Raw genomic sequence first — 26,384 nt, 5'->3', positions numbered from 1 at the left:
AAACTTCAGATTGATGCTTTTCGTCTGCTCAAACTTTCCTACTTTAGGAAGATAATTTGTAATAAGAAAGAAAAGAAAAGAGAAAAGGAAAGAAAGAAGAAAGAAAGAAAAGAAAGAAAGAGAAAGAAAGAAGGAAGGAAGGAAAGAAAGAAAGAAAGAAAGAGAGAGAGAGAGAGAAAGAAAGAAAGAGAGAGAGAGAAATAAAGAAAGAAACAAAAGAAAGAAAGAAAGAAAGAAAGAAAGAAAGAAAGAAAGAAAGAAAGAAAGAAAGAAAGAAAGAAAGAAAGAAAGAGAAAGAAAGAAAGAGAGAGAGAGAGAGGGAGGGAGGGAGGGAAGAAAAGGAAAGGAAAGGAAAGAGAGAGAGGGAGGGGGGAAGGAAGGAAGGAAAGAAGGAAGGAAGGAAGGAACTGCACTCATACATAAAGCAAGCCCCACTTTCTCCTTTGTAATGAAACATCATTAATACTGACTTCTTGTTGGGATAATTAGAGGCTGCCCATTGCCCCTTTGCCTTTATCCACTAGTTAGATGCTGCTGCCGTCATCTGTGTCCTTGCTTTGTAAAGAGGCTTTTTTTTTCTCAAAGAGCTTCTACCTACAATACTGTTCTATCAGGCAACACCTGGTTTGAATGTTGAATTTGTTTACATACAAGTTAAGAAAATGAGCAGCTCTGAACTGGAAAGGTGATATTTCCTCTCTCCAATCCCAGGTATCAAAAAAGCATATTGTTGGTGAGGATTGATCTTACATTGTCAGTGTAGGCAGAAGATCTTTCAGTGGCTACACGATCTTGAAGAGGAAGTGCAGGGCTAGGAGCCAGCAGACTTGGGTTTCTACCTCTGGCTCAGTCCTTGATTAGCATTGACTCACAACTCCAGGCTTCCATCTCCTTAACTGAAAATAGTCATCTTTCTGTCTCAAAAACTCTATGCTTTTCCCCTTGGTTCCTGGCCAAGGAAGTTGTATCTAAGCCCACACCAGGTTGACCATCCAATCTATTTAAATTTGAAAAAGTAGAATATACTGGCAGTGGATTCCTTTTGGGGAAAAAAAAAAAATCAGCAATGACCTAGTTAGAATCAGCCCAACTCTTTGTGACTATTCATGAGGCTCCTCCCTCAGCAACACACAGAATCCAGCCAGGTGAAATCCCAGGCCGCCTTTCCCAAGATGAGACAGAGCTTGCTTTCCAAAGACAAATGTGACCCAACAGCAAAGAGGTGGAAAAGCCCCAACAAAAACCACGGTGGTGACCCCCTTTGTCTTTTTGTTTGCTGTGGCTGCTCAGCATGACGTATATGTAGCTATGTACAGTTGATGGATGAGAAACGTTTAGTAGCACAGAACAGCTTAGACAGAGGAGGCTTTCATCCTTTCTGCACATCACGCCCTCCTCCATCAGCACCACATGTGTGAGCTTCCTACATATTCTCCAGAGGCAAGAAGACAGGAATGAGCACATTTCTCCTTTGGGCTCTGCCATTCCTGGAATATACAACCTTGTCAAGAACAGAAGATCACAGCTTTCATGTACAAGTAGCAAGATTCATAGGCTTTATAACATCTGCATTATAAGCTCACTGTCTTGAATAATGAGCCCATGTGGGTACATCCCTTATGGCCGATGGAGAGTCTTCTCCCTTTAAGCCACTTTGGAATCCAGAGAACAGTCTTTTCTGTTGCCCACAAATGCTGAATTACACACCTTGTCTTTCTCTAAGCTGGACCACCTCCTTTTCATTGTAACACGTCTTGAAAAAGACCCATTTTTCATACAAGGCACTGAACTGCTGCAGAAAGCCACAAACGCTGCTGGAGCCTGGATGTGTTGGGATGAGGGGTGGGCGGCCCTCTCTACATAGCTGAGTGCATCTGTCTCTGTTTCTGTCTCTGTCATGCTGTATGTGTCTCTGTGAGTCAATCTCTCTGTTTTTGTTTTTGTTTTTGTTTTTTGTTTTGTTTTGTTTTGTTTTGTTTTTCTGCATTTCTCTGGGTCTCCCAATGCATCTCTTATCCCCCCCCTGCATCTCTCTGTCTCTTATTATGAATGTGGGTATTTCAGTGTGGGTTCCTCTGTCTTCCTCTCTTTTCTGTCTCTAGATCCAGAGGCACATCGAGACACAGGATTGGAAGACTTGTGTCTGCACATGTCCTGATATCTACGTGGCTCTCTTCTAGTCATGAGTCACCATGTCCCTCTGTCTCTATGTATCTGAATTTCTGTTTTCCCCTATGGCTCCTTCCTCTACTTCTGTTTTTCTATATATCTTTGTCTATCTCTAAGATCTCAAATGTAAATAAACTTCTCCATCATCCCTGAGGCCTCTCACAGATATTGTTTATCATACCTTGATCTTTTCATGCTAGGGAAAAGAAACGGGCCACAATGGGAAATTTGGGGATACTGCTGATGTCATATAGGATGTCCTGGGATAGAGAACTAGATAGAAGATTGAAGAGAGGGAGCAGTTAAGTAGAGCAAGCAGCTCTCCTCACTCCCATCTAAAAGTCACCCAGGCTAATTTAAAAGCATTTTCAGACATGCCTGCCTAATTTTCGGAGCCAAAAAAATTTCAGTAGCCTAAGAATTTGAAGTGTGAATATATTTCCAACCATAGCTAGGTGAGAATAGACTGTATAGGAGAATCCTTTTAATGAAGAAAAAATCATTTCCAATTATAATTAATCAAATTGCAATTTTAAAAGAAATGTCACATATATGACATATATGGGAATCCCTTGCTTTGCACTCACCTCCCAGGTTAGGAATGTAGACTGGTTTCTTAACTTGGGCCTTTGATGGGATGACAAGATAATTCAGAAGAAGCCTTCTGTTGATGACAAAGTATAATTGCATTTATTAAATATCATTATTAGTCTGTTTTCAATTATCACAATTATTCAAAGCACCTGGGAAATTGTGATCCACAGTAATTCCTTTTACTCCTTCACTTTATTCCTCTCCTCTCCTTTTCTTTTTTTTTTTTTTTTTTCCAAGACAGAGTCTCACTCTCTCGTCCAGGCTGGAGTGCAGTGGCACGATCTCAGCTAACTGCAACTTCTGCCTCCCGGGTTCAAGCAATTCTCCTGCCTCAGCCTCCTGAGTAACTGGGACTACAGGCATGTGCCACCACAGCCAGCTAATTTTTGTATTTTTAGTAGAGATGGGGATTCACAGGTTGACCAGGATGGTTTCCATCTCTTGACCTCATGATCTGCCCACCTCGGCCTCCCAAAGTGCTGGGATTACAGGTGTGAGCCACTGCGCCCGGCTCCCTTCTCCCCTTTTTTGTATTGGAACCACTGACAACATAGGAACCGACTGCTGTAAGAGATCCTCCTCCTCCTTGGCCTGACCTGGCTCCACCTACTGAAGGAGCCCCAGATTTGGGAAGGTCGTAGATAGTGGAGAAGACATTGAGTGGCATGGAGAGAGAGAGAGAGATAGACAGCAAAATGGCTCCAAGCTCTCAAACAGCTCTCTCAGCTGGTCTGCTGAAATCCTCAGTGTTAAAGCCATCCCCTTGTAATGCACCTGTCTCCAAAGGATGTCCTTGTGTTTTAGGAATGTGTTGCCTAAAATAGGTAATACATTAACTCACTGGTAGAATTACTACCACATAAACATAGGCTAATTCATCACATCAGATATCAAATGAACACAGACAAGCAAATTTATTATGCTGGGTTTGGGAAGCAGGACTGACACTACCCAGGCAGGCGCCATGAGGAGGGGAGTTGAATCTCGACTACAGAAGATTGTTACCTAGGGATTAGAGGCCTACAAAGCAGAAGAGGAGAGCACAGATGAGACACCTACTTGCCCTCTGAGCAGAGTTGACAAAACTAATTGCAGGCAGTGGCCTAAAGTTAGTGAGCAAGAAATGAAGGGGGAATTGCAAGAAATTAGGATAAATTTACATAGTACCTAGGCCAGTGATTGTTAACCCAGGTAGCACATTAGAATCACTGGGGAGCTTTAAAAAATGCTTAGGCCCTACCTCCAAGAGTTTCTGATTTAATTTTTCTTGATTAGGGCCTGAAAAATGTTTGTTGTTGTTGTTGTGTTGTTGTTGTTGTTGTTGTTGTTGTTGTTGTTTTGAGACGGTGTCTTGCTCTGGCACCCAGGCTGGAGTACAGTGGCACAATCTCGGGCTCACTGCAACTTCTTCGCCTCCTGAGTTCAAGCAATTCTCCTGCCTCAGCCTCCCGAGTAGCTGGGACTACAGGCATGTGCCATCTGACTAATTTTTGTGTTTTCAGTAGAGATGGGGTTTCACCATGTTGACCAGGATGGTCTTGAACTCCTGACCTCAGGCAATCCGCCCACCTCAGCCTCCCAAAGTGCTGGGATTATAGGCGTGAGCCACTGTGCCCTGAAGTGGTATATTTTTAAAGCTTCCTAGGTGTTTCTAAGGTACAGCCAGCATCAAAAACCACTGATTCAATCGATAACTACTCATAAAATGCTGGATGTTATTTTGACTTACCAGTCAAATAAAACCACAAAGAGAAGTGGGAGAAATGACTAGGATTTTATAACACTGAAAGGCAGAATTTCTCTATGATGACCTGAATGGATCAATTCTGAAACACATAAGGAAAGGAGCAAAGCTAAATTGGAAGGGATTGAGAGAGTCAGGACTCTCTCCTGAGAACACCACAGCAGACCAAAGTGAAGGAGGAGACTACTTACATCAGGGATGCCTGTTGGAGACAAACATTTACAATGCCAGGACACTTCAGGGAGACTTTAGATGAATGACTCTCAGCCTTGACTGTACATTAGAATCACCTGGGGAGCTTTCAAAATCCCCAAATCCAAGCCACACTCCAGACCAATCAAATGAGAATCTCCAGGGGTGTGACCCAGGCAACCCCATTTTTTGAAGCTTCCCAGTTGATTCTAACGTATAGCCCAAGTTGAGAACCATTACTTTAGATATTTATTAATGTCATTTGCATTAAACTTTTGCTCTTTTTTTTTTTTTTTTAAGCTGAAAGGGGTACAGAGAAACCAGCAGATTCCCAGGTACAGAGACCAAAGACTAAAAACAAGACCAAAGGTTAGGTAAGAGTAAGGCAAACGAGAACAGAAAAAGAGAGGGAAGAAAAAGAAGAGAAGAGCAGGGCTAAAGAAATCCACAGAGAGGGAATGGAAAAGCAAGGAACGAGGATGGGGCAACGCTGCTCTCAGGGCCACAGGGTACCCAGCCCCATCAATTAGCCTCTCTCCGTGCAGATCCCCTAAAGCCCCAGTCCATGACAGGGGATGTGGACCCCAGCAGACATTGGCGTGGGAGCCTCTAGATCACCTCCTCGCTTGTTGTGGGTGTATTCCTTGGGCCAACCCTGAATCTCCTTTTGCTGCCATTTAAAAGTTTTTTTAAAAATTGAGCGGCAGTTTTTCCCTCACTCAAAACAGTTCATGGCCCTCATTCTTTGCATAGCAATACATTGTTTCCAAGTCACAGGAATAGAAGATAAGTTAGAGGCCCTGTTATAGTCCAGCCTGCTGTCCAATGACTGAATCTTCTCTACAGCAACCCTGAGCAGGCCCCAAGCCCACTTAAGCCACTTCAGCAACCATGGCAACTGGCCCCTCTTGAGTAGTTCTTTGTGTAGGATCAGAATTAATTTCCCTGCAGTTTTTACACTTTGGATGTGGGTCAACTGATTGGAGTCATAGAGAACAAGTGAGATATCACGGGAACCTAACACTTATCTCATTTCTTTCATCACTTGCTCTCCTACTATGTGGTTTGAGGTTCACCCTCCAACACCAGCCATCTTGTCACTCTCCTCTAAATTCATGTAACTCCACTTGCATCTCTTTGCATCCCCATATTCCAGAAAGAATCTGAACTGTTTAAGAGGCACCCAGCACTTCTGGGAAATCCACATTGCGAAGTGTTAAGGTGAGAGTGTTAGCAACACTCCATATGCCAGAAACTCCAAGACTGTTGTTATCTTGTTAAACTTTTCAATGCAAAAATTAATATGAAAGCTTTACCTCTGATATTGTGGAGCTCCTTTTTGCAGAGGTTACTCGACCCTTTAAGGCTTCTCTTATCTGGATATTTAACAAAAGAAGTTAAGCATTAGAAGATCGTAAGAAGATAACACATATGCTTGGACCTGGCTGATATCGTGGCCAGGTACTGTGTTAGCGGCTAGGTTCTGTTGGAGGGATATGGAGGGATCAGTGACCCGGTGGAGTAGTCTTGGAAAAGATGGAAAGATGGGGAGAGACAAGAGAGGTGGAGGTGGCACAGGATACTCACTTTCAGGGCCTTAAATATGGACCCAATGGTTGAGAAATACAGTTTGCCACAAGTTTGAGGATTCCTCAACATAGCTTCTTTTTTTTTCTTGAGACGCAGTCTCGCTCTGTTATCCAGGCTGTAGTGCAGTGGGGCCATCTCGGCTCACTGCAACCTCTGCCTCCCAGGTTCAAGCAATTCTCCTGCCTTAGCTTCCCGAGTAGCTGGGATTACAGTCGTGTGCCACCACGCTTGGCTACTTTTTTTTGTATTTTTAGTAGAGATGGGATTTCACCATGTTACCCAGGATGATCTCAATCTCCTGACCTCATGATCTGCCTGCCTCGGCCTCCTAAAAGTGCTGGGATTACAGGCATGAGCCACCTCACCTGGCCTAGCTTTGGCATTATTTTTATGGAGCACTTATGTAATCACTTCTCACAATTTGTCAATTATTCAAACGACCTTTTCTAGAGGAAGAAAGTACTATACGACTGGATATGGTGGCTCATGCCTGTAATCCCAGCACTTTGGGAGGCCAAGGCAGGGGGATCACTTGAGGTCAGGAGTTCGAGACCAGGCTGGTCAACATAGTGAAACCCCCTCTCTACTAAAAATACAAAAATTAGCCAGGCGCAGTGATGGGCACCTGTAACCCCAGCTACTCAAAAGGCTGAGGCAGGAGAATCGCTTGAACTCAGGAGGTGGAGGTTGCAGCGAGCTGAGATCACGACAGTGCACTCCAGCCTTGGCAACAGAGCGACATCCCATCTCAAAGAAAAAAGTACTATACAACATAGCAACAGCCCATGAAATTCATCTTCCCTGACTAGGTCATCCTGTCCTTTTCTCTAAGTTTTGCCTGCTGAATACAGGCCCTCTTCTTATTTCTGCTATACAAAATATTATTCACCTTCTAAGGCCTTGTAGAAGTTCTGTGTTCACAATTCATATATGCCAAAGCCCTCCAGCTCAGGGTGGCTCCCCCTTTCCCTGCAGATGCCATATTCTTTGTCACACACAGACATCAAACCACCCGCCAGGGATGGAGGACGGTGTGCTCAAGGGCCCACTGGAATTTGTAAGATACATTGGCACTTCTACTTACATTTCTTTGTCCGCACCCTTTTTCACTCTTAGGTTTCACAATGTACGTAACACTTTTTAAGTTAATAATGAACACATCTAGGGATATGTGCTCACTGTGTTTTACTAATCCTAAAAGTTTGAAGACTACTGGTATATACAACTTTTGGTCAATGAATCATGTATGGTCCTGTGACACTTTTGAGTATTTACCTTTCATATCATAATTGCAAAGGTAAGAGGTTTTGATCTTGATAGAAGTTTCCATGGCTTGGAGTTCTTTGCACATCTCACCTAACACCGGTAAACTAAGTAAAAATGCAGCTGCTGGTACTCTGGCTACAGATGCTAGTTGTGGTTTTACAGATAATAGAAACATAATCCTGTGGCATATGACTGGGCAGTACCTTAAGTGCTTTGTGTTTTTACCTACAAAATTGCATTTGTTCTTTGCCATAATCTAATGGAGAAGGCAGAGAAAACATTACTATCTCTGCATCCCAACTGGCTCTGTCGCCAGGCTGGAGTGCAGTGGGGTGATCTTGACTCACTGCAACCTCTACCTCCCGGGTTCAAGAAATTTCCCTGCCTCAGTCTCCTGAGTAGCTCAGACTACAGGCACATGCCACCATGCCTGGCTATGTTTTTGTATTTTTTAGTAGAGATGAGGTTTCGCCACGTTGGCCAGGATGGTCTCTATCTCCTGACCTTTTAACAAACCTTTGATATTAATTTAATAGAATATTACTGGCAGTAGGCTGGATGCAGTAGCTCATTCCTATAATCCCTGCACTTTGGGAGGCCAAGATGAGTGTATCCCTTGAGCTCAGGAGTTCGAGACCAACCTGGGCAACATAGGGAGACCCCATCTCTACAGAAACTTTTAAAAATTAGCTAGGTGTGGTGGCATGTGTCTGTAGTTCCTGCTACTCAAGAGGCTGTGATGAGAGGATCATCTGAGCCCAAGAGGTGGAGGCTGCCGTGAGCCATGATGGTGCCACTGCACTCCAGTCAGAGTAATAGAGTGAAAGTTTGTCTCAAAAAAAAAAAAAAAATTAACATGTCCTTTTCTCTAAGTCTTGCCAGCTGAATACAGGTGCTCTTCTTATTTAGTAAAAAATAAATAAATAAGTAAAAAATAAATAGTAAAACATAAATAAATAAGTAAACAAACAAGAAACTGCAGTGAAGGTGGGGTGCTTGGGGGAAGGAGTGGATTACGTTTTTGTTTGTTTGGGGTTTTTGGTTTGGTTTTGTAAATCCAACCTGGTACTGTTCCTTTTTATTTTCATTTATTTATTTATTTACTTTAATTGACAGAAGGGTTTTGCATTTATATCTGAGAGGGTTGTTTGCTTTACTTTTTCCAGAAGGTAGTATGGTACAATGGAAAGAGGGTGGTTTTAGAAGCCTGAATAAACATTTGAGGGGTTGTTCCTCTGCTTGGTTTTTATTTGTTTTCAATGCTCATCACTTGTCAAGACTCATCTGCATTTGAAGAGTTTCTTTTCTTGACTCCACTGCTGTTCAAGATACAAGTAGGAACTCACACTTCCACCCAACCTTGCAGCTAAGACATGACCATGTGATCTGAACTCAGCCAATCAGACATGACAATGAATAAATGCGGGTGCTGGTGTACCAGACAGGCAGGGTGAGGCGATCTCCCAGGCAGCAGTAGCAGCAACTCTGGCTTAAGTGTTCACTGCCTGACATTGGCCTGGTGAGCTGTGCTATCTGTGCCCAGCAAAGCGGGGAAGAGCAATGGTATCTCTTGTGGAGCATTTCTGTGCTGTGCATTGGTAACTATTCCTGGAGCAGAGCCTCCAAAACTCCAAGCCGAAGAGACCCTCCCAAAGATAATACTGCAGGATTTAATAAGTTCCTTTTCTGCTTCAACTATTCAGAGTGGGTTTCTGTAGTGATCTTGAGCAAGCTGTTCACTCTGAGTCTCAGTTTCCTCATCTGTAAAATTGAAAATATCAATACCTACAATTGTTTTAAGAATCAGCACTAATGTACATAAAACATTCATTCCCATAAGAACTTGCAAGCTGGTCAATATCATTTGCATTGTAAAGAGCAGTGATCCAGGCTTCATACATCTGTACAAATGACTGAAGTGAGAGCTTTTCAATAAATAGCCTTTACAAGCCTTTACATGGCCAAGTACCGATAATACAGAAAAAGCAACAAGAAGAATTTACATTCAGTACCTTTGGATCCAGGATGGTTCCAAACACTAGGATGAAGAAGCCCTGGGAAACAGAGAAGAGGGAAGAAGAGTCACTTACAAAAGAATGATGATGATAAAACACACTCTCAGTTATTACCAATTCCTATTTTGATAAAAAGAAAACAATTTCATGAAATCTCTTAATTTATCATCCTTAGATCACAACACCTAGATTCATTCAATGAATACTGATGAGTGTCTTCCATATGCCAGTCACTGTAGAGGTACCTCAGTAAACCAAAGAGACCAAGGTCCCTACATCATACAGGAATATTTTTAAACTTTCCTTTTAAGTTGGGCAAATTAAAAGTGTTTGCATTTAGCAGGAGCTGGGCCTCTCAACTGAATATAATGATCCAAGAAAGAGTCAGAGGAGGTGTTGGGCAACGAATGCAGGCTTGCCGTCCTTGAAGAATAAGTAGGAGAAGCCTTCCACAGAAAAGAGCAGAAACAGCTGTTGCTCAACTTCCCATAACACCTTCAACCTCCTTCCTCATCCACTACAAAGAATATTATAAAACTTGCAAAGAAAAGTCAAGTGTATACATCCTCAAAAACTTAATGACTTTAAATAGATTGAGTTTCTAAGCACATGACAAGTATTCCCAATATGATGATGTAGAAGGAATTAATTAGCTTTTATATCTTTTATTTTCCATATCAAACAAAAAACCCCATATAAAACCCAAAACAGTCTTTTCCTCTATAGCTATAGTCCATTTGAAGTTTTTACTTCTGTTTCACATACATTGACACAAACCCCCCCTTGAGGAAGGAATGGCAAGTTGTAGTTCCACTTTTCAGTTAAGGAAAAGGAAGCTGAGATTCAGCATTCAAAATGTGATAGACAGGAACATTCATTAGACAACAATTTCTCCTAAATGTGCAGTTACTCCATCCATGGCTCACCTGAAAAGGGAGGTTAGATAATGACATTTTATTTAGGAATACCCATGCTAAGCTGCTCTGACTTCACAAGTGAGTATGAACTCTTACCTGAACTCTTACCTACCCAGAGGCCTGTTAACAGGCATGGGTTTTATACAGCTGGCACCATAAAGATGTTACAACCTGGTATTCATCGCTGAGAACAATACCAAATCTGCCACTATTTGGTAAAAGCCCAGATGAGAGGTAGAGAACTTTACAGGGACCAGTGTATATCCTTGCAGCTAATCCAGTCCCCCAAACATACTAACATACACCTTCCTATTCAGCCAGTCCAACCCTCAAAAGCTTAATCTCCATGTAGCTTTTATGAGATTGTTCTTCTGTGTAACACTCTGAGCCTACAAGGTAATTATTGAAATCTCTTATTGTATCTGCTACAAAAAAAAATTATTGTTGTCATGGTCCATTATGTTGCAAAGTTATCATGCTTATAAGGCCCCTTCTGACAAATATATTCCAGCCTGATTTTGGTACTAGGAATACATTTCAAGTCAGGATCTCCATTAATTTGGGCCAGGAATTATATTTTTTAAAGATCTGGGAACCACAATGCTAGCATGCTTTTTTTCTACAAATATGCTGATGGCTAATATTCTTTGGCTAAAGAACTAAGAGGAATTTCTCTCCTTATAGGATTTTTAATTCCTTGGGGTTGGTCTATCTATATTTGTATCTGCAACATTAAGCATAATGCTTGGCACAAAATAAGTAGTAAATGTGGTGTCTCTTCATTTGAGTGTATGTATGTGTTTAATTTCTGTATTATGCAACCTGCACTTTTATAGTCATGTCACATGACTATAAACATGACTTTAACATGACTTTATAAACATGTATCAGGGAAATACTCCACTAGGATCACTTTTCGTTGGCCCGTGCCACCTTAGATAAAGTTATGCAAAACATCTTTCAGAAGACTTGGATTAAAAGATTGGCCATAAAGTTTGGTATCTGGTTGAGAAGGGAAGAAAGAATATACCTAACAAACAATTCACCAGTAGCAGCTTCTTCGCATTTCTTTTAGTAAGCAAAGCACAGTTTGGACAGGTAACTCTCAAGGTGTTCTCCCAAGTTTTGGTATATGTGCTTTATTTTTTCCCTCCAAAATGGCTATGAGGGAGTCCCAAAAACTCACCCAGCCCACAATCACTCTCAGTAAATACAAGAGTAGGATGCCAACCAGAAGTTATGGATGGACAAGGTGGGTAGTCGAGGCAGCAACTGACACCATAATAAAACCACTCTAGTAAAGGGGATGGGTGAGTTTTAAAACTAGTGCAGATATTGCCCTGGGGCTAGGACCAGGAAATCTTTACAAGAGTCTTCCTCCCACATCCTCTGGGCCTCTCAATATGTTTCAGAATCTCTCCCCTCTGTCTGTGCTCCATCAGCCTCTGCTGCTGCCCCTCATCTCATCCTAAGACTCTACTTCTCCTGCTTTTTACACCCAGTTGGTTGTGTCTCCCATCTCAGTAGATCCATGGCTCCTCTCTCTCCTCCCTCAGAGGATGCCCTGATCCAGTGATATGCTAGTAAATGGCAATAAACTCTCCTTATTTGTAGTGTTTGCCAATCTCTATAGTTAATGACCCCCACCATGGCCTATTTGAATCTTGCCCTGTGACATCGCTGAGCATGGATTTAGAAAGAGATGGGCAGTAGCACATCATTGTACAGATTTTCCACCATGCAGACACAATAGAGGCAAGTAACCTCAAGAGAAAAGGTAGACAAATAATTAGGAAGTGATGAGTTCTGAGGGTATTTGACCTTTACTTTTAACCCAATTTGTTTAATTGCAAGTCTATATATAATTTAATTGTTATTGATGACGGTGTTCACAGCCAACTCAGAACAATCCTGAAAATATAATAGGCAGCTTCTGTGAGTCAATACAGGCCAGCACCAACACAGCACTGCCCAGTGGCCCCCCACTGGCCTCACCAACACTTTGTTCTCAGCTCCTCACTGCCCCGTCTGCACTGGCGTTTAGGTAGGCCCCTCCCTGCTCCTTACTGGGATTCAAGGCAGAAATGAAATTGAAAGCACAAGTGATCCTACAATGACAGGTAAAGGTGCTCAAGATATCAAAATGCAAGTGCTCACAGCCTTGTCCAAAACAAAACTCACAGGGAAGACGGCCCGAAGGGAGACAAGAGAAGGAAAATACTGTGGAGTGAGTCATGAGCTCATGAGGGGTTTATGAAAAATAGGGTTTTTACCCAAGTCTTTTCAATGACTAGTTTTGTAAACATGCATAAAGCAACTGATAACTACCAAAAGCTATACAAATGTAGGATACAATTAATATTTTCTATAAAAGTGCAAAAAAAGTAGAGACTCAAAATATGAAATACCCCTATTGTTATTAACTTTGTTCTTCAAGACATCAAAGTGTTTATTATAAAGTGAAATCATTTATACATAAATTCTGAAAAAGGAAAATGAGAAGACACTTGACTCAAGATATCTATTAGCAATTAGGTGAAGCAGTTACTTGAAAATAGTCTTACTGGCTACTGCATGCATTCAGAAAAAAAGATAATGTTTTAGATATCTTTAGAAAAATAAAAGCTTCCTTTTCAATTAGTTGCTATCTACATATTAACATTCAATATAATAAACTTTGGATCATTCACACACTATAACATAAAAAAATGGAAAAAAAACAAAATTTCAATCAAGAAGGAAATTATTGAATATGCAATGCTATGCAGCCATTAGAGACATATTCATACATAATGAGCTGGTAAAATTCTAGCGCATATTTTTAAGTGCAAAAGCAAGTTACACAATCATATACCTTGTTTTAACCCCTGTGTTATGTGAAAATATATTTGTATGAGCATAGAAAATTTGGCAAAGGATGCACATGAAACTGTGAACATTGCTTAATTCATCTAAGTGTGATAAGAGAAGAAAGGAGAAACGATCTTCAATACTTTTTCTGTATAGCTTGCCATGTTAAAATAAGATGGTTTCCAATGGTAGCTAAAAATTCTAAGTGGAAGGAAATGTAATAAATGTGCAAACTTTAATACCTCCAGTTATATACCTAAATTTTGGGGAGGGTGTTATTGCTTAATTTTTAAACCATAACAACTTAGCCTATTACTAGGTTGTCTATGATCTTTAGATCATTTTAGTAGTTGATCCTTTCCCATTCAGCATTTAATTTCATTTTCCAAACACTCCTATAAAGTGGACAGTATTGCACTCATTTTATATGTGAGGAAAATATGGCTCGAAAAAGTTGAGTAAATATCCCAAGATCATGTTATACATTATTAGTAAATGAAAGAGTCAGGATCCAAATCCAGGTATCTCTGGAACAAAAGTTTATTTCGCCACGCCATATGCTATTCCGAATCCACTGGCTTTTACATAGAAATCTAATGCCACAAGCTCCTAATCACAGAACATCTTCATGAATTCTCTCACTTTGGACTTGGTCAGAAGCATCTGGACTTACCTGGAATGCATTGAGCAGGGAGAAGATAATGTGGAAGGCCAGGGATCTGTCATTGATGACGGTGGCTACTCCAAATCCCCAGGTCAGTCCCAGAAGTGGTGTGAGGATGGCAATGTTCTTGCTGATTCTCACAATGGCTCTCACTTCCTGGAACATGGAATTGCTGATGGCAGGTCGCTGGGTCTTGACAATCACCAGTGTGACTGTGATCAGGTTTACTACCACGATGGCCAAAGCTGGGACCACGAAGGCCAGGAGGGCTCTGGTCATATCCCAGTTGAGCCAGCAGGCCTCAGGTCGTAGGTAGCCTTTGCCAGGTTCAGTGGCAGCAACCGTGATGGCAGCAATGACCAAAGGGCATCCATAGCCCACTGAAAACAGAGATGCCACCAGGACCGACTTGGGCAAGGTATGGAAAACAATCATGATTCCATAGAGGATAAGGAGTGCCTTGGCAAACATCCAGAAAAATACAGAAAGGTAAAAGAGATGAACAAAAAATGTGGCTGCCACACATCCGTTGTGGTGTGTTATTGGACCACTAAGAAAGGAAGCTACAATGAACCACACATCAGCCATCAGCAAAGTGGCTGCAATGTTAACAATGCACACATGGCGTAAATAGGTGATCTCTGTCTTTGTCACTTGGCTCCAGACTAGGACCTCAATGGACAAGCAAAGGATCAGGCTGCAAATAGAAATGCCCAGGCCTATATATGTGATATAAGTCAGGATCAGACTCTCTAAGATGTGAGGTGACATAAGAATTGAGAAAGAGGTAAACAACTTGCTTGGCCTACATTTGCAAACAGCTTGCTGGGAGTTTTCTTGAATCATTTTGCAGGCCTGCTGGTCCCATCTGTTCTCCACAGAGTGCCAGCCAACACACTGTGTCCTCCTCTCCTCTGACTTGCTGATCTTTTCAAAAATTAGTGAGATTCTTTTAAGTTCCTTGGGCAAAATGACAGACAGGACAAGCCCATTTATAGTAACATTTTCCAAAAGACTGGCTTCCAAAATAGCCCCAATAGTTGGAAATGCAATGCTGATGACCTGAGAAGGGGAAGGCACCTTCCAAAGTTCACCTCTGCTGATCAACACTCTCCCAGTGACTTCATTGCTGGTATCATTAACTCTCATCGAAAAAGTGAAATTTTTTCCAATGTTATCTCCAGATATGGTGGTGCCCATAGTATGAATGAAGACATCTGGTATGTCAACGGGATATTTATCTATGAACAGCCTTCTTGCAAAGGAGTTGACTGAGTGTAGTAGGATATAGCTGCTGTTTCTGTCAGGAATGAAAGTCCAATTGAAGATGCTTTTGCTATTAAGAATGTGGTTGGCTATGGTGCTGTAACTCTGACAATAAAGAACCAGTGTTAGTACTGAGCCACTCTCTGAAACTGCCAGTGCATTCAACACTCACTTTTATAAAGCGTGCTCCTCCAACCAGCAACCTAAGCATACTCTGGGAACTTCTTAGAAATATAGAATCTCAGATCCCACCCCAGATTTAATGAATCAGAATCTGCATCTTAATAAGATCCCCAGGTGACTTGCATGTACACTGAAGTTTGACTTAGATGATAGAGCTACAAAGGAATTGCCTCACCATGCCCTCCTCCATTTATGCAATGGCCTTCTGCGAGCCAGGCCACTGGGCAGCTTTCCACATGCTCCTGTCCATCATTCCCTCCACATCACACCTAGGCAAAACTAGCAACTTGCTTACCCTGCTCAGAGAACCCATCACATGTTTAACCTCTGTTGCATCCCAAATGTGTTGCAGGGCCCTATACAAGAACGTAATAAATTGGAAATTCACCCTGGAGTCTGAATCTACTTTTTATTATCTTTGCTTTGAAGATCAAAACTAAGCAAAATGGACCCAGTTCTATTTCATGTTTCTGCAATGGATAGGTATGGCTGTGTTTCTTTTTTTTTTTTTTTTTTTGGGTTTTTTTTTTTTTTTCATTCAATTATTTTCCATTTTAGCAACCTATCCTAATTCATAAATGAAAATAAGAAAAGTCTTTCTCTCTCCAAAACAGAATGTTTCTTAAATGTATTCAGTAGCCAAAAGATACATTGGTAAATCATACTCCAAAGTTCACTACAGTACCAAGGAAGTGCTCTCTATAAATATTTGTTGATTAAATATGTTTACTTTTACCATTCATTTATTCATCCTTTCTTTAATGAATATTTACTGAACACTTGCTTTGCTAGACATTAGAAATACTGATGTGAAAGAATGGTTCCTAGTCCCTAAGAAGCTCACATAATACTCGAACTAACCTGCATTCCTTTCCCACTGAGATAATGTTCTTCCAAGTATTCAGGGACACTCACCCGCATCTTTTCCTCATCAACACCTGTCCATAATGCTGTTGATATGTTGTGCAAGAGCTGCACAATTATGGCAATGTTTCCTGGTATCCGGGGTGACTGCTGAATGCCTCTAATTACACAAGACAAATCTGTGGGACACTTTTGTAGCAACATATCTGATATGGTCTCAGACTTTCCAGTATATACACTTATTTTTATATTGTCTTCAAATGGCTGAACCAAATGTGAATCCTCCTATGATATGGCAAAAAGAAAGAAATTTTTATAATTTTTATTTTTATGTTAAATGTAAAAGTACCTTTACTAAAACTTAGGACAGCCTAACATAATGTTTTTCTGTTTTATACTTTCAGAGTCACATCTGCTGTCAAATAACTTGACCAATACCGAGTTGCATGAACCAGCAAATAAAAGTCCCTACTTCCCATCTACCTATTCTTTAATCCCCCTCTCCCCAAATAACAACTGTTATCTTCAGCATATCACTTCAGACAACCTGTATATATAGAAATTTCTAGTACCATTTAAGCTTATTTGTAATATTTATGAAGGGCAAATCATGAGTGATGAGTCTATCTTAAAAATAGAAATTTGAAACTCGATTTGGATGAATCAACTGGAACACCAAGACTGAAAATAGCAATAGAAAGTATCTCCCATAGATTCAGACTCTGGTTCCCATATTTTAAGGCAGGGGTGGCAAACTATGGACCCAGACTGGCTGCCTGGTTTTTGCAAACAAGGTTTTACTGGAATACAACCTGCCTGTTAATTTAAACACTATCCACAGCTGATTTCATGCTACAATGGTAGAGTCGAGTAGGCACGACAGAGACCATGTGACCCACAAAGCCTGAAATATTTCTGTCTGTCACTTTACAGAAGTTTACTAACCCTTGCTTTAGAGGACCCCCTTCTGGCCCTCCTGCAGCCTGCCCCTTCACATGGCCAGGAGTCCATGAGCACAAACTTTCACATACTCCAAGTTTAGAAGGCTATTTTTGCATAGAAAATGAGACTAGTGGATGCTTATCTATTCACCCATCCCTACACGCTGCCCTGCCACATGCTTGTTCTCTCTCTTACTGAGGGCAATATCCACTGCCAAGGGGAGCCTCCACTGGGCTCATACAGTGCACATCAGAATCCATATTGCAAAGAAAAGATATTACCTCAAAGATGTTGACGGCACTAAGAGTCCGACAGGTGTCAGTGATCTTGTGCCATGTCTTTTTCCTGCATGAAAACCCCATATTTCCCTGAGTGTCTGGAGGGCAAGGTTGAGTACACTGGGAGTTGTCTGTACAGACACCATCGCATACACCTGGGAAAATGAAAGGAGACCGTATCAGATGGGAAGGTCTGGGCTCTGGGCCCATTGGGCCAGTCACCAAGGTGTCACTGCCAATGACAGCACATAAATACTGAAGACATCAGTGTCTTCTCTTCCTAAAGTGGAGGAAGACTGAAATGGATCAGTGGTCATCATCTATTTTAGCAACAAAATGTTATTGTTTCCAACAAAATCTTATCCTGAACTGCAGTGTATAAAATAGATAAAAGTGGAACATGGCCAGGTACAGTGGCTCACACCTGTAATCCCAGCACTTTGGGAGGCCAACGTGGGCAGATCACGAGGTCAGGAGTTTGAGACGAGCCTGGCCACATGGAGAAACTCCATCTCTACTAAAAATACAAAATATTAGCTGGGCATAGTGGCGTGTGCCTGTAATCCCAGCTACTCGGGAGGCTAAGACAGGAGAACTGCTTGAATCCAGGACGCAGAGGTTGCAATGAGCTAAGATCGTGCCACTGCACTCCAGCCTGGGAGACAGAGTGAGACTGTCTAAAAAAACAACAACCAAAAAAATCTGGAACTGTCCCAGGTGAAGTGAGAGGGACAAACCCACAGTGCAGTCCACTAGGTTACTCTCACACCCTCACAGGAACCCCTGAATACTTCCTCAGACCCCTGAAGCTCCCCAGATCAGCTCTAGTTGGAATCCACTGCTTCCAATGTTTTCTAAGAAGTCTCTCAGTTCAGGAACTCTATAATATGTTATATCATCAATGACTTCTCACAGATCTATTCTAGCCACTGGACCAGTTTGAATGGGCTCAATCCAAAGGATCTATGGCAAAGAATTCTCAGACAAGGGTGGAGCAGAGGGTACTGGGAGGAGAGAGGAACAGGGTGGGGTGAAATGTACAATTTACTACCTGGTACTATGCTCACTGCCTGGGTGGGATCATTCGTACACCACACCCCAGTGACACGCAATTCGCCAGTGTAACAAACCTGCACGTGTACCCCCTAACGTAAACGTCAAAAAGAAAAAAAAGGCAAAGGTACAATTTAATATGAAGGAAATAATCAGAGTCCAAATGCAAGTCATCAAGGATTCCATCTGCCATGCCACAGGACAGAGGGCTGAGAATGGCCCTCTATTACAATAGATGGACAGCAAAACTTCCATGTGATAAGTAACTGCTGCCAACATACCGTATGGCCTGGCAGGCACCTTCTCCTTGCTTTTGCTGGCAGCCTAGAAAGGGAAAATCAAAATTTGCATCAAAATCAATTGTTGGTATGCCAGCCCAACAGCTCACGTTAGTCACAAACAACCACAGTTAAATTAGCTATGATACCAGCATGGCCCACCCAAAGCTGAGTCCATGAATTACGGCTCCTCCGTGACCCCATTTTCCCTTCAGCCTGGACCACTTTCTCTCCCACTGCTACCCAGTAGGAGCACTCCTCTCTCTCCAGTAAGAAGAGTCTATGTTCTATCCAGGAAACATGTTATGAGCAGAAGTGGATTGAGCAAGAAATTGACGAAGGTTAAGCCTCAGAGAGCCTTGCTCATATGGGACCTTTTGAAGCCCTGGGAAAGGATCTAGCAATGAGCAGATCATCTCATGTGTTCATGTGATCATATGTTTTATTAAATTATCAAAAGCAAAATGTTTTAACCACCTACCATCTGTTAAGACCATCATTTTGTGCCATTTCAGTTCTGCCTCCTTCATACTCTCTCTCATTTTGGGTATCACTAGAGAAGCCATATCTATTCACGGATTCTGGACAAGTTAAGCTGGGATACGTTTAGTTTGAATTTAGTAGGATATAGTTATGTAGTTTTCAGTCACTTCTGCATTACAATGAGAACATCAACACTTAAGTGATATCAATGCCAAGAACATTTACAATTATTCACAGAACAAGAAAATTCTAAGTTCCCTGATACCTTGCAGCTCACATATGAAATAAATTGGATAGAATTTTCCCAAATTTGATGACAGTCCAACATGCTTACATGCCATTACTAATAATAAATTAGAAACTGAAAGATACTTTTCTAAACTAGGAATAATGAGAAACAAATTTGATCAATAATGCTGGAGGAAAGACTGAATAATATTTCTATTCTCTCTATAGAAAAAAACAATAAGATCATGCAAGTATGCAGTCAAAAATGTAGGAACTAAAAGGTGGGCATTTCATTAATAAAAAATATTGTTTTATTACTGAATAATGCTAAATAATACTATCCAGCATTTCTAAATTTGAAATTTGTTGTGATTCCTGTTCTCATTCTAAATAAATTTTCACTTTTCCCTTAGTTTTGTATGTGTAATATTGCATTCTTTTTCCTTAGGAGAACTCCCCCAAAACCTAGGTCCCGCACACCATGAGCATCTCCATCAGTCCTAATTAGAACCCCCTCTTTGTCCCATCCATTGAGACCATATCTGACCCTTCACTAAGAAAGTGTCACATAGTGGTCAAGGGATGTACTCTGGCAGTAGACAACCTGGGTTCAAATCTCAACACCAACATCTGAGACCTTGGGAAACTTTATCCCTCTGAGCCTCAGTTTCCTCTTCCATAAAGTAGAGTAGGAACTATAGTACTATAATTGTATGATACTTGCCCTAGAGCATGTTTATGAGGAATAAATGTGCTCATCTATGAAAAGCACTAGGAATGGGCTCTAAGAATACTATAAGTCTATTTAAGGATTTACTACTGTTATTACTCTGCACATAAACTTACAAATGTCAAACGTCAATTACATACAAAGCTCACGTTTCCCCCTTCCAAGAGATCTTTCCTGATCCAGTTCTGTACATGATACATCTTTTCCTCTGGTTCCTACAGGGATCATCATCCATACAGCCATACACACATTCACTGCTTGGCATATTCTCACCTGACCTGCTATTTTGCTATCTAATCTTTTTTATAGAAGCATATTAACTCCTCAATTAAATCTCAAGTTCCTTAAGAACATGTACTGTGTATTGTGCTTCAGTATATTCCTCCAAGTAGCTAGTTCAGTGTCTTGTGCATATGTGTGCATGCATATATACATTTTAGTATGCATATATATACACTGACATATATGTACATGTGTGTATGTGTGTGTGAGGAGAAAGAGAAAGACTCAGTTTTCTTGCTTCTGCACCAGAATAGCGTTTCCTAGTGGCTGAGAAGAGCCTTGACCCAATTACTGCAACTTGGGCTCCAAGTTCTAATCCACTGAGGAAGAAATTGGAAATTCGATGACACAGCTCTGTGACTAACTCTTGTGGTTCATGCCAACTCATGGGGTTCTTCTTCACAACCTTACTTCTCTCTATGTTATCAACAAACAAAGCTGAATATTCCCTGTTTTCTCTACTGAATAAGAACTTGTGGGGTATCTGAATTGAGCTTTTGGGATCTCTCCAAAGTCAAGAAAGTATCACTGAGGATTCATATCTGTGAAATCACTGACAGAAGATGACTTTTCATTTTCTAGTCCAGAGAATCAAGCCTTATTTTATGAGTGGAAGAATTAAAATTCTTGCACCAAACAAGAATGCTAAAATAACATCTTCAGAATTTTGGAAGACTTTATAGATCATCCAATCCAGCCCTCTTATTTTACAGTTAAGGAAAATGAGGCTTGATATTGCAGTGATTTGTACAAGTCCATGCAGGAAATGCCCCTTACAGCTAGGATGAGAACTTAGATCTCCTGATCCTACAATATTGTTTTTTCTAAACAGCCAGCCTGTGTCCAAGGGCAACAGGCAGAGGGGATGAGTGGAAGGAAATACAGGCATCTCAAGATACTCAACACCATCTTGATAGGACCACGGTGTTCAATGCACTGTGATAAATGCAGTTATAGGTCAACAACTCTGGATGATATTTGGTCCATTAAATAAACTCTAGTGAAGTCACATTATATTTATCATGTATATGGGCAGAAAACCATGATATTCTGTTTACTTGTAGTTCTGAAAACTCTGTCTTCTTAAGGGAAGGATCTGATTAATTTCTTCCCATCCAATTTGCAAAGCACATCACATACTCCTCTGGTTATTTCATTTCTAGTGTAGCACCCAGTATAGATTACTTTAGCTTGGGATACCAACCGTCCCCAACCTAATACTGTGAAAAAAAGAGGCTTGCAAACCGGCAACCTGCTGAACCTGCTGAGCTGCCTGGGTGCATAGGCAGGTCAGGAGCCAGCAGTATCAGCAGCTCAGCACCCAGTAGCTTGTCTAATGAGAAGAGAAGGATAGAATGTTCCCAGTAAGGTAAATCCCAATGATCAAGAGAAACAAAGCCAACCTCCCATGCTCTACCTACTGTCCACATTCTGTCTTGTAGAAAAGTGTGAATGCAGAAATGGAATGAAAGGAGGAATTAGTAACAAACTGGAGGGTTGACAGTCTTCAGGAAATGGTCTTTCCAAGAGTCTCTAACTTCTCCCAGAAACCAGGTACCTGTTTAGTATTAGTGGGGAAGGGGAGCCATGCAGAAGATTCCCATGCAAAGACAAACTAACTTGAGGGTAAAGTAAATATCATTTGAAAAACTCTTGGAAGGAACTTCCAAAGTCATTTTTTCCTAAAAAGGCTCTTGTTGGGAAGACATACATTAAAATGGAAAGATCAAGAAGCCGAGAATCTGAAAACAGGGGTTCTGGCCTTGGCCCTGTAACTGAGTAAGTATGTACTTCAAGCAAATCACATCTCACACCATGGGTCTCCCTCCCCTCAACTGCAAAATAAGGGCGTGGAGTTTCACCAGTTGATCTCAAAGCTCCCTTCCAGAACTTGTGGTCAAATAATAGTACTCTCTTCAGAAGATGCTCAAATGTTTTCATGTATCCTCTCTCAAGTGCTCCTCCACAGCTTATTTTAAATGAGTAACTAACAGGGAAATTAAAATTACTTATGGTGTCAGGAAAAATATTTCAGAAAGAGCCATAGGGCCCCCTGTGCTACAAAATTTAAAATAGTCCATTGCCAGAAACTCTGTCCCAGTGAGACCTCGCTTAACCACTGCCTGAGTTGCTCCTTCCAGCTCCTTCTAGCTCCTTCTAGCTCCTCATTCCTCCTTCTAACCCATTCATGGTTATGGTTTTTTATGGGAGTTTCTTCAGGTTTCTTATGGGAGATGTTTCTTATGGGAGTTTCTTCAGGTTTCTATTAGGTTTCTTATGGGAGATGCTACTGCCATTTTGGATGGGACAATGCTTCATTATGCCAGGCCATTCCTAGGCCCTATCTCTTTAGAGGCCCTACCTCTAAATGCCACTAATACTTCCTGGTCATTGTGGCAACCCTTACGACCCCCACATTTTCAAGTGCCCCCAGGAAATGGTACCACCCTGGTTATGAACAACTGAAACATTCACTATCAGAAGATACAGAACAAAGTATTTATTACTCTTAAATCACTTGAGCCTCATTGCATCTCAGGAACTCATGGGAAAAGGCTGAGAGACAAACAATGTGTAGCTAATGGCTAAAGTGGGTTTTGGTTAGCTGTAGTTGTAATTACTACTGGCTGGGCCAGTCACTCTATCACCATCTTTTCCCTATACTTCAGCTCTCTGGTAACTGAGAGCCGGTAGCTGATGGATTTTTTTGTCCATTTGCTTTCCCCACCAGCTCATCCTCCACTCCTTCCCCTTTTCTTACCTGGTACAACGTCCTACATGACTCTGTGGGCAAAAGAAACACCAAGCAGTACAGCAAAAGTGTATGAGTCATTGTCTTCCACACAGCTGACTTTCTTGTTTCTACAAGAATAAATAAAAAGGCAAAATGTCTCCAATTTGAAGCTTTCATAGGCTCCATGCCACTGCAGACCCAATCAGTTCACCTATGAGACTGGGCAGTCTTCCTCTTCCATGCTGCCTACTCAGACCTTTCTGCTCCAGAGGCAGTGTCCTGTGACCTCCCATTAACTTCGTTCTCTAGGAGGCTGCAGTGAGAGCACAGGCAGCATTGGGAGACAGAGGCAATTGCTGAGATATCCCCCACCCTCTACTGTTAGCTTGCACGTCACTCCTAACATGAGAACCCCTCCAAAGGAAGCTACTGCCTGCCAGATTTCACCTTGCCCGCATGGATATAATAAATAACAGCCTGTATTCAGGGAGCAGGAATGATGCTTCAGTCTCTGGGTTACGCAGGGCTGAGAAGTCTGTGAATGGCTACAGTAGAAGATGAGCTGGGGTTCCTATGGGCAAACTCAGCCTAGAAATATCTTTTGAAGAGGCTTGGCCTATTATTCCTCACTCCCATCTAACTCTGGAGCCGTATGTTCATAGGTAACTGGTGATTTCTTCAAAACCGATCTTCAGCATGGTCTGTTATTGTTATTTCTACCAGGACTGATATCAAAACTAAACTGATTCCTCGACACCTAAAACAGTGCTTGACACATGGTTGGCACAGAGTATATTCAGTAAAGAAAGAGGAAGGTAGGGAGGAGGGATGGAGGGGAGGTGGGTGGGAAGTGCTCATAATTTGCATCAGAGTCTGTGCTCTACAGAGGACTTACCTAAGCTAAGAAATTTAGTATTATACTTTAATAATGTTAATATATTTTATCTTGAGTTGAGATCATCCTTGAAAGTGATTTGCTGTTTCTTCATTTTTAGTTAAAAGGATTCAGAAGACTTGAATGTAATCAACAAAGGCCAGAAGCAATCACAATGGTTTATATTTGCTATTTGACCATTTTTAGCCAAGAAGAACTCTAGCCCAATCATGCATAATTCCATAGGAAACAATGTCATTATTTGAAAGACTAGGCAAAATTCATTTTCCAATCATGTTTCCTCCATCGAAATACTTGTCTAGCTAAAATTCCACTGAAATTCAGTGATTATTTAAAATATTTTGTATTGCCTATCTCAGCCTGGTATTAATACAGCTGTCCAAACATTTGTAGTTCTTACTCAAAGAGGCTACTTTGTTACTCATCACTTTAAATGTATTTTGTAGCAATACAGATGGACACACAACTTCAAGTAAAATTGCCAGCCATATTTTCATCCTTTATTCCTACCTAAGTTATTCAAACACATGAAAATTATGGTATAAAAATCATCAAACTGACCTATCAGAATCATCACCAATGCAATTACTGCTTTGGGCAAAATATTCAAAATTGGAAAAAATTGAAGCCATTGATGAATTTGATGACATAATGCTCATGAAACTTAAGGATGACTCCATGTTTTTCTGAATCAAGTTGATTTTATCTTTCAAAACTCTCCTCATACAGAATGTTCTTTTTCTTAATTAAAACTAATTCTAAAAAATGATTTAGGGGATGACACAAGACAACAAACTTTCATAATGTTAGCGCTACTCAGCACGGAAGCTCAAGTAGATATTTTTTTTAAAAAGGTGTATGATCAGCTGAGTTCTGCAAATCAGGATGAAACTCATTCTATTTGCTTCAAATTTTAATGTAATATGTTGAAAATCTGTTTATTAAATTGCCATTTTGCTTTGCATTTTAAATATAGTTGTTATAATTTTTATCAAAAATGCGTTTGATTATTACTAAAATTATACTTCCGTTGTGTCCAAATGAGGGCTTTGTGATCTCCGTGGAAGTGACCTTCATTATACTTTGCAATATGGCCTTTTTTGATAGTTATGCTGCTGCACAGAGCCCAGAAGTTTTTCACATTTTCTTTACTTCCCAAGTCTACCTTGTAATAAAATAACTGAGGACCACAGCTCTGACATGCTGTCTTTTTCCATGTTTCAGCAACAGTGTGATTTTAATTTTTAGCGTGTTTTTCAGCTTTATCTAATTTCTTTTAACTGGAAGAAACATTTCTTAAAGTTGACCTTTTAAAAAACTTAGCCGATAAAACTGATTGCCCTTTAAATTAAGTAGCGTGTTTTAATCTGGGCTTGAATGAAATTATTTTTCTTTCAGAGTTGTTGACATTAAACCATAGTCATTAGCTTTTTTTCTAGTTCTATGAAGCAGAAAGTGTAGTGGTAAAACAGTAGTGTGACTCTAATCTTTTGACCACCCACCTCCTATCCGCCAGGGCCTCTGTCCTCATTTTCTTGTGAAAAGCCACAGGCATCTAGTGGTTCTGACCTCCCTCCCCTGGGTGAGCAGGGGTAACTCTAGTATAACTCTTGCCTCTCAAACAAATGTTTGAAATGTTGGTTACCCACGTCCTAAGCTAAAAAATTCATTATAGACATTTATTTCAGAAAAGGCTTACCCGTCAAGAACATACAACCTAAAAATAAGTCACTTCATGTGATTCATATTAAAAAAAAAAAAAACCCAATTTCATTAGTATTGCAATTTCCTAAGGTGAAATGTGCCAAATACAAAAGTATTAGATATTTTTTAAAATAAAAATTAAGAAACTGTTTTCCCTCTCCCTGATTTAGAAAAAAGAAAAAAAAATGTGGGGTGGGGGGAGGGGAACAAAAAAGGAACAGCAAAGTATACTAGTAAGATGGCTGGATCTACAAAGAAATAACCTTTCCAACCCTCCAACCCATTCTCTGCTGTCTGCTTTCCAAACCTGAAGAAGCCACTTAAGACGTTAATCTATACGTTTGTTCAACAAACAAAAAATGAGCCCCTTATGTCTGAACGATGTCCTAGCAGTTAGAACAAGGATGGCTTCTTTCCCACAGTCCCTCACAACTCTGGGAATTCAGAGTATGACAGATCTGAT

At 40.8% G+C, this 26,384-nt stretch overlaps 1 protein-coding gene across 1 annotated transcript; it reads right to left on the bottom strand.

Moving 5' to 3' along the window:
- Positions 1-365: 365 nt before the first annotated feature.
- Positions 366-24,156, bottom strand: ADGRF2 (adhesion G protein-coupled receptor F2). The gene is made up of 9 exons (XM_003897702.5): positions 23,350-24,156; positions 18,869-18,911; positions 17,538-17,689; positions 16,366-16,599; positions 14,011-15,372; positions 9,568-9,609; positions 6,016-6,075; positions 2,757-2,833; positions 366-1,487 (listed from the first exon to the last, which is right to left on the bottom strand). Exons 1-8 carry the CDS (start codon positions 23,506-23,508, stop codon positions 2,786-2,788), a joined length of 2,100 nt encoding a protein of 699 aa, XP_003897751.3. The 5' UTR covers positions 23,509-24,156; the 3' UTR covers positions 366-1,487; positions 2,757-2,785.
- Between the last annotated feature and the right edge of the window lie 2,228 nt (positions 24,157-26,384).

The sequence above is a fragment of the Papio anubis genome, chromosome 6 (assembly GCF_008728515.1).
Source record: "Papio anubis isolate 15944 chromosome 6, Panubis1.0, whole genome shotgun sequence".
Lineage (NCBI taxonomy): Eukaryota > Metazoa > Chordata > Mammalia > Primates > Cercopithecidae > Papio > Papio anubis.
This window is presented reverse-complemented; position numbering and strand designations above follow the sequence as displayed.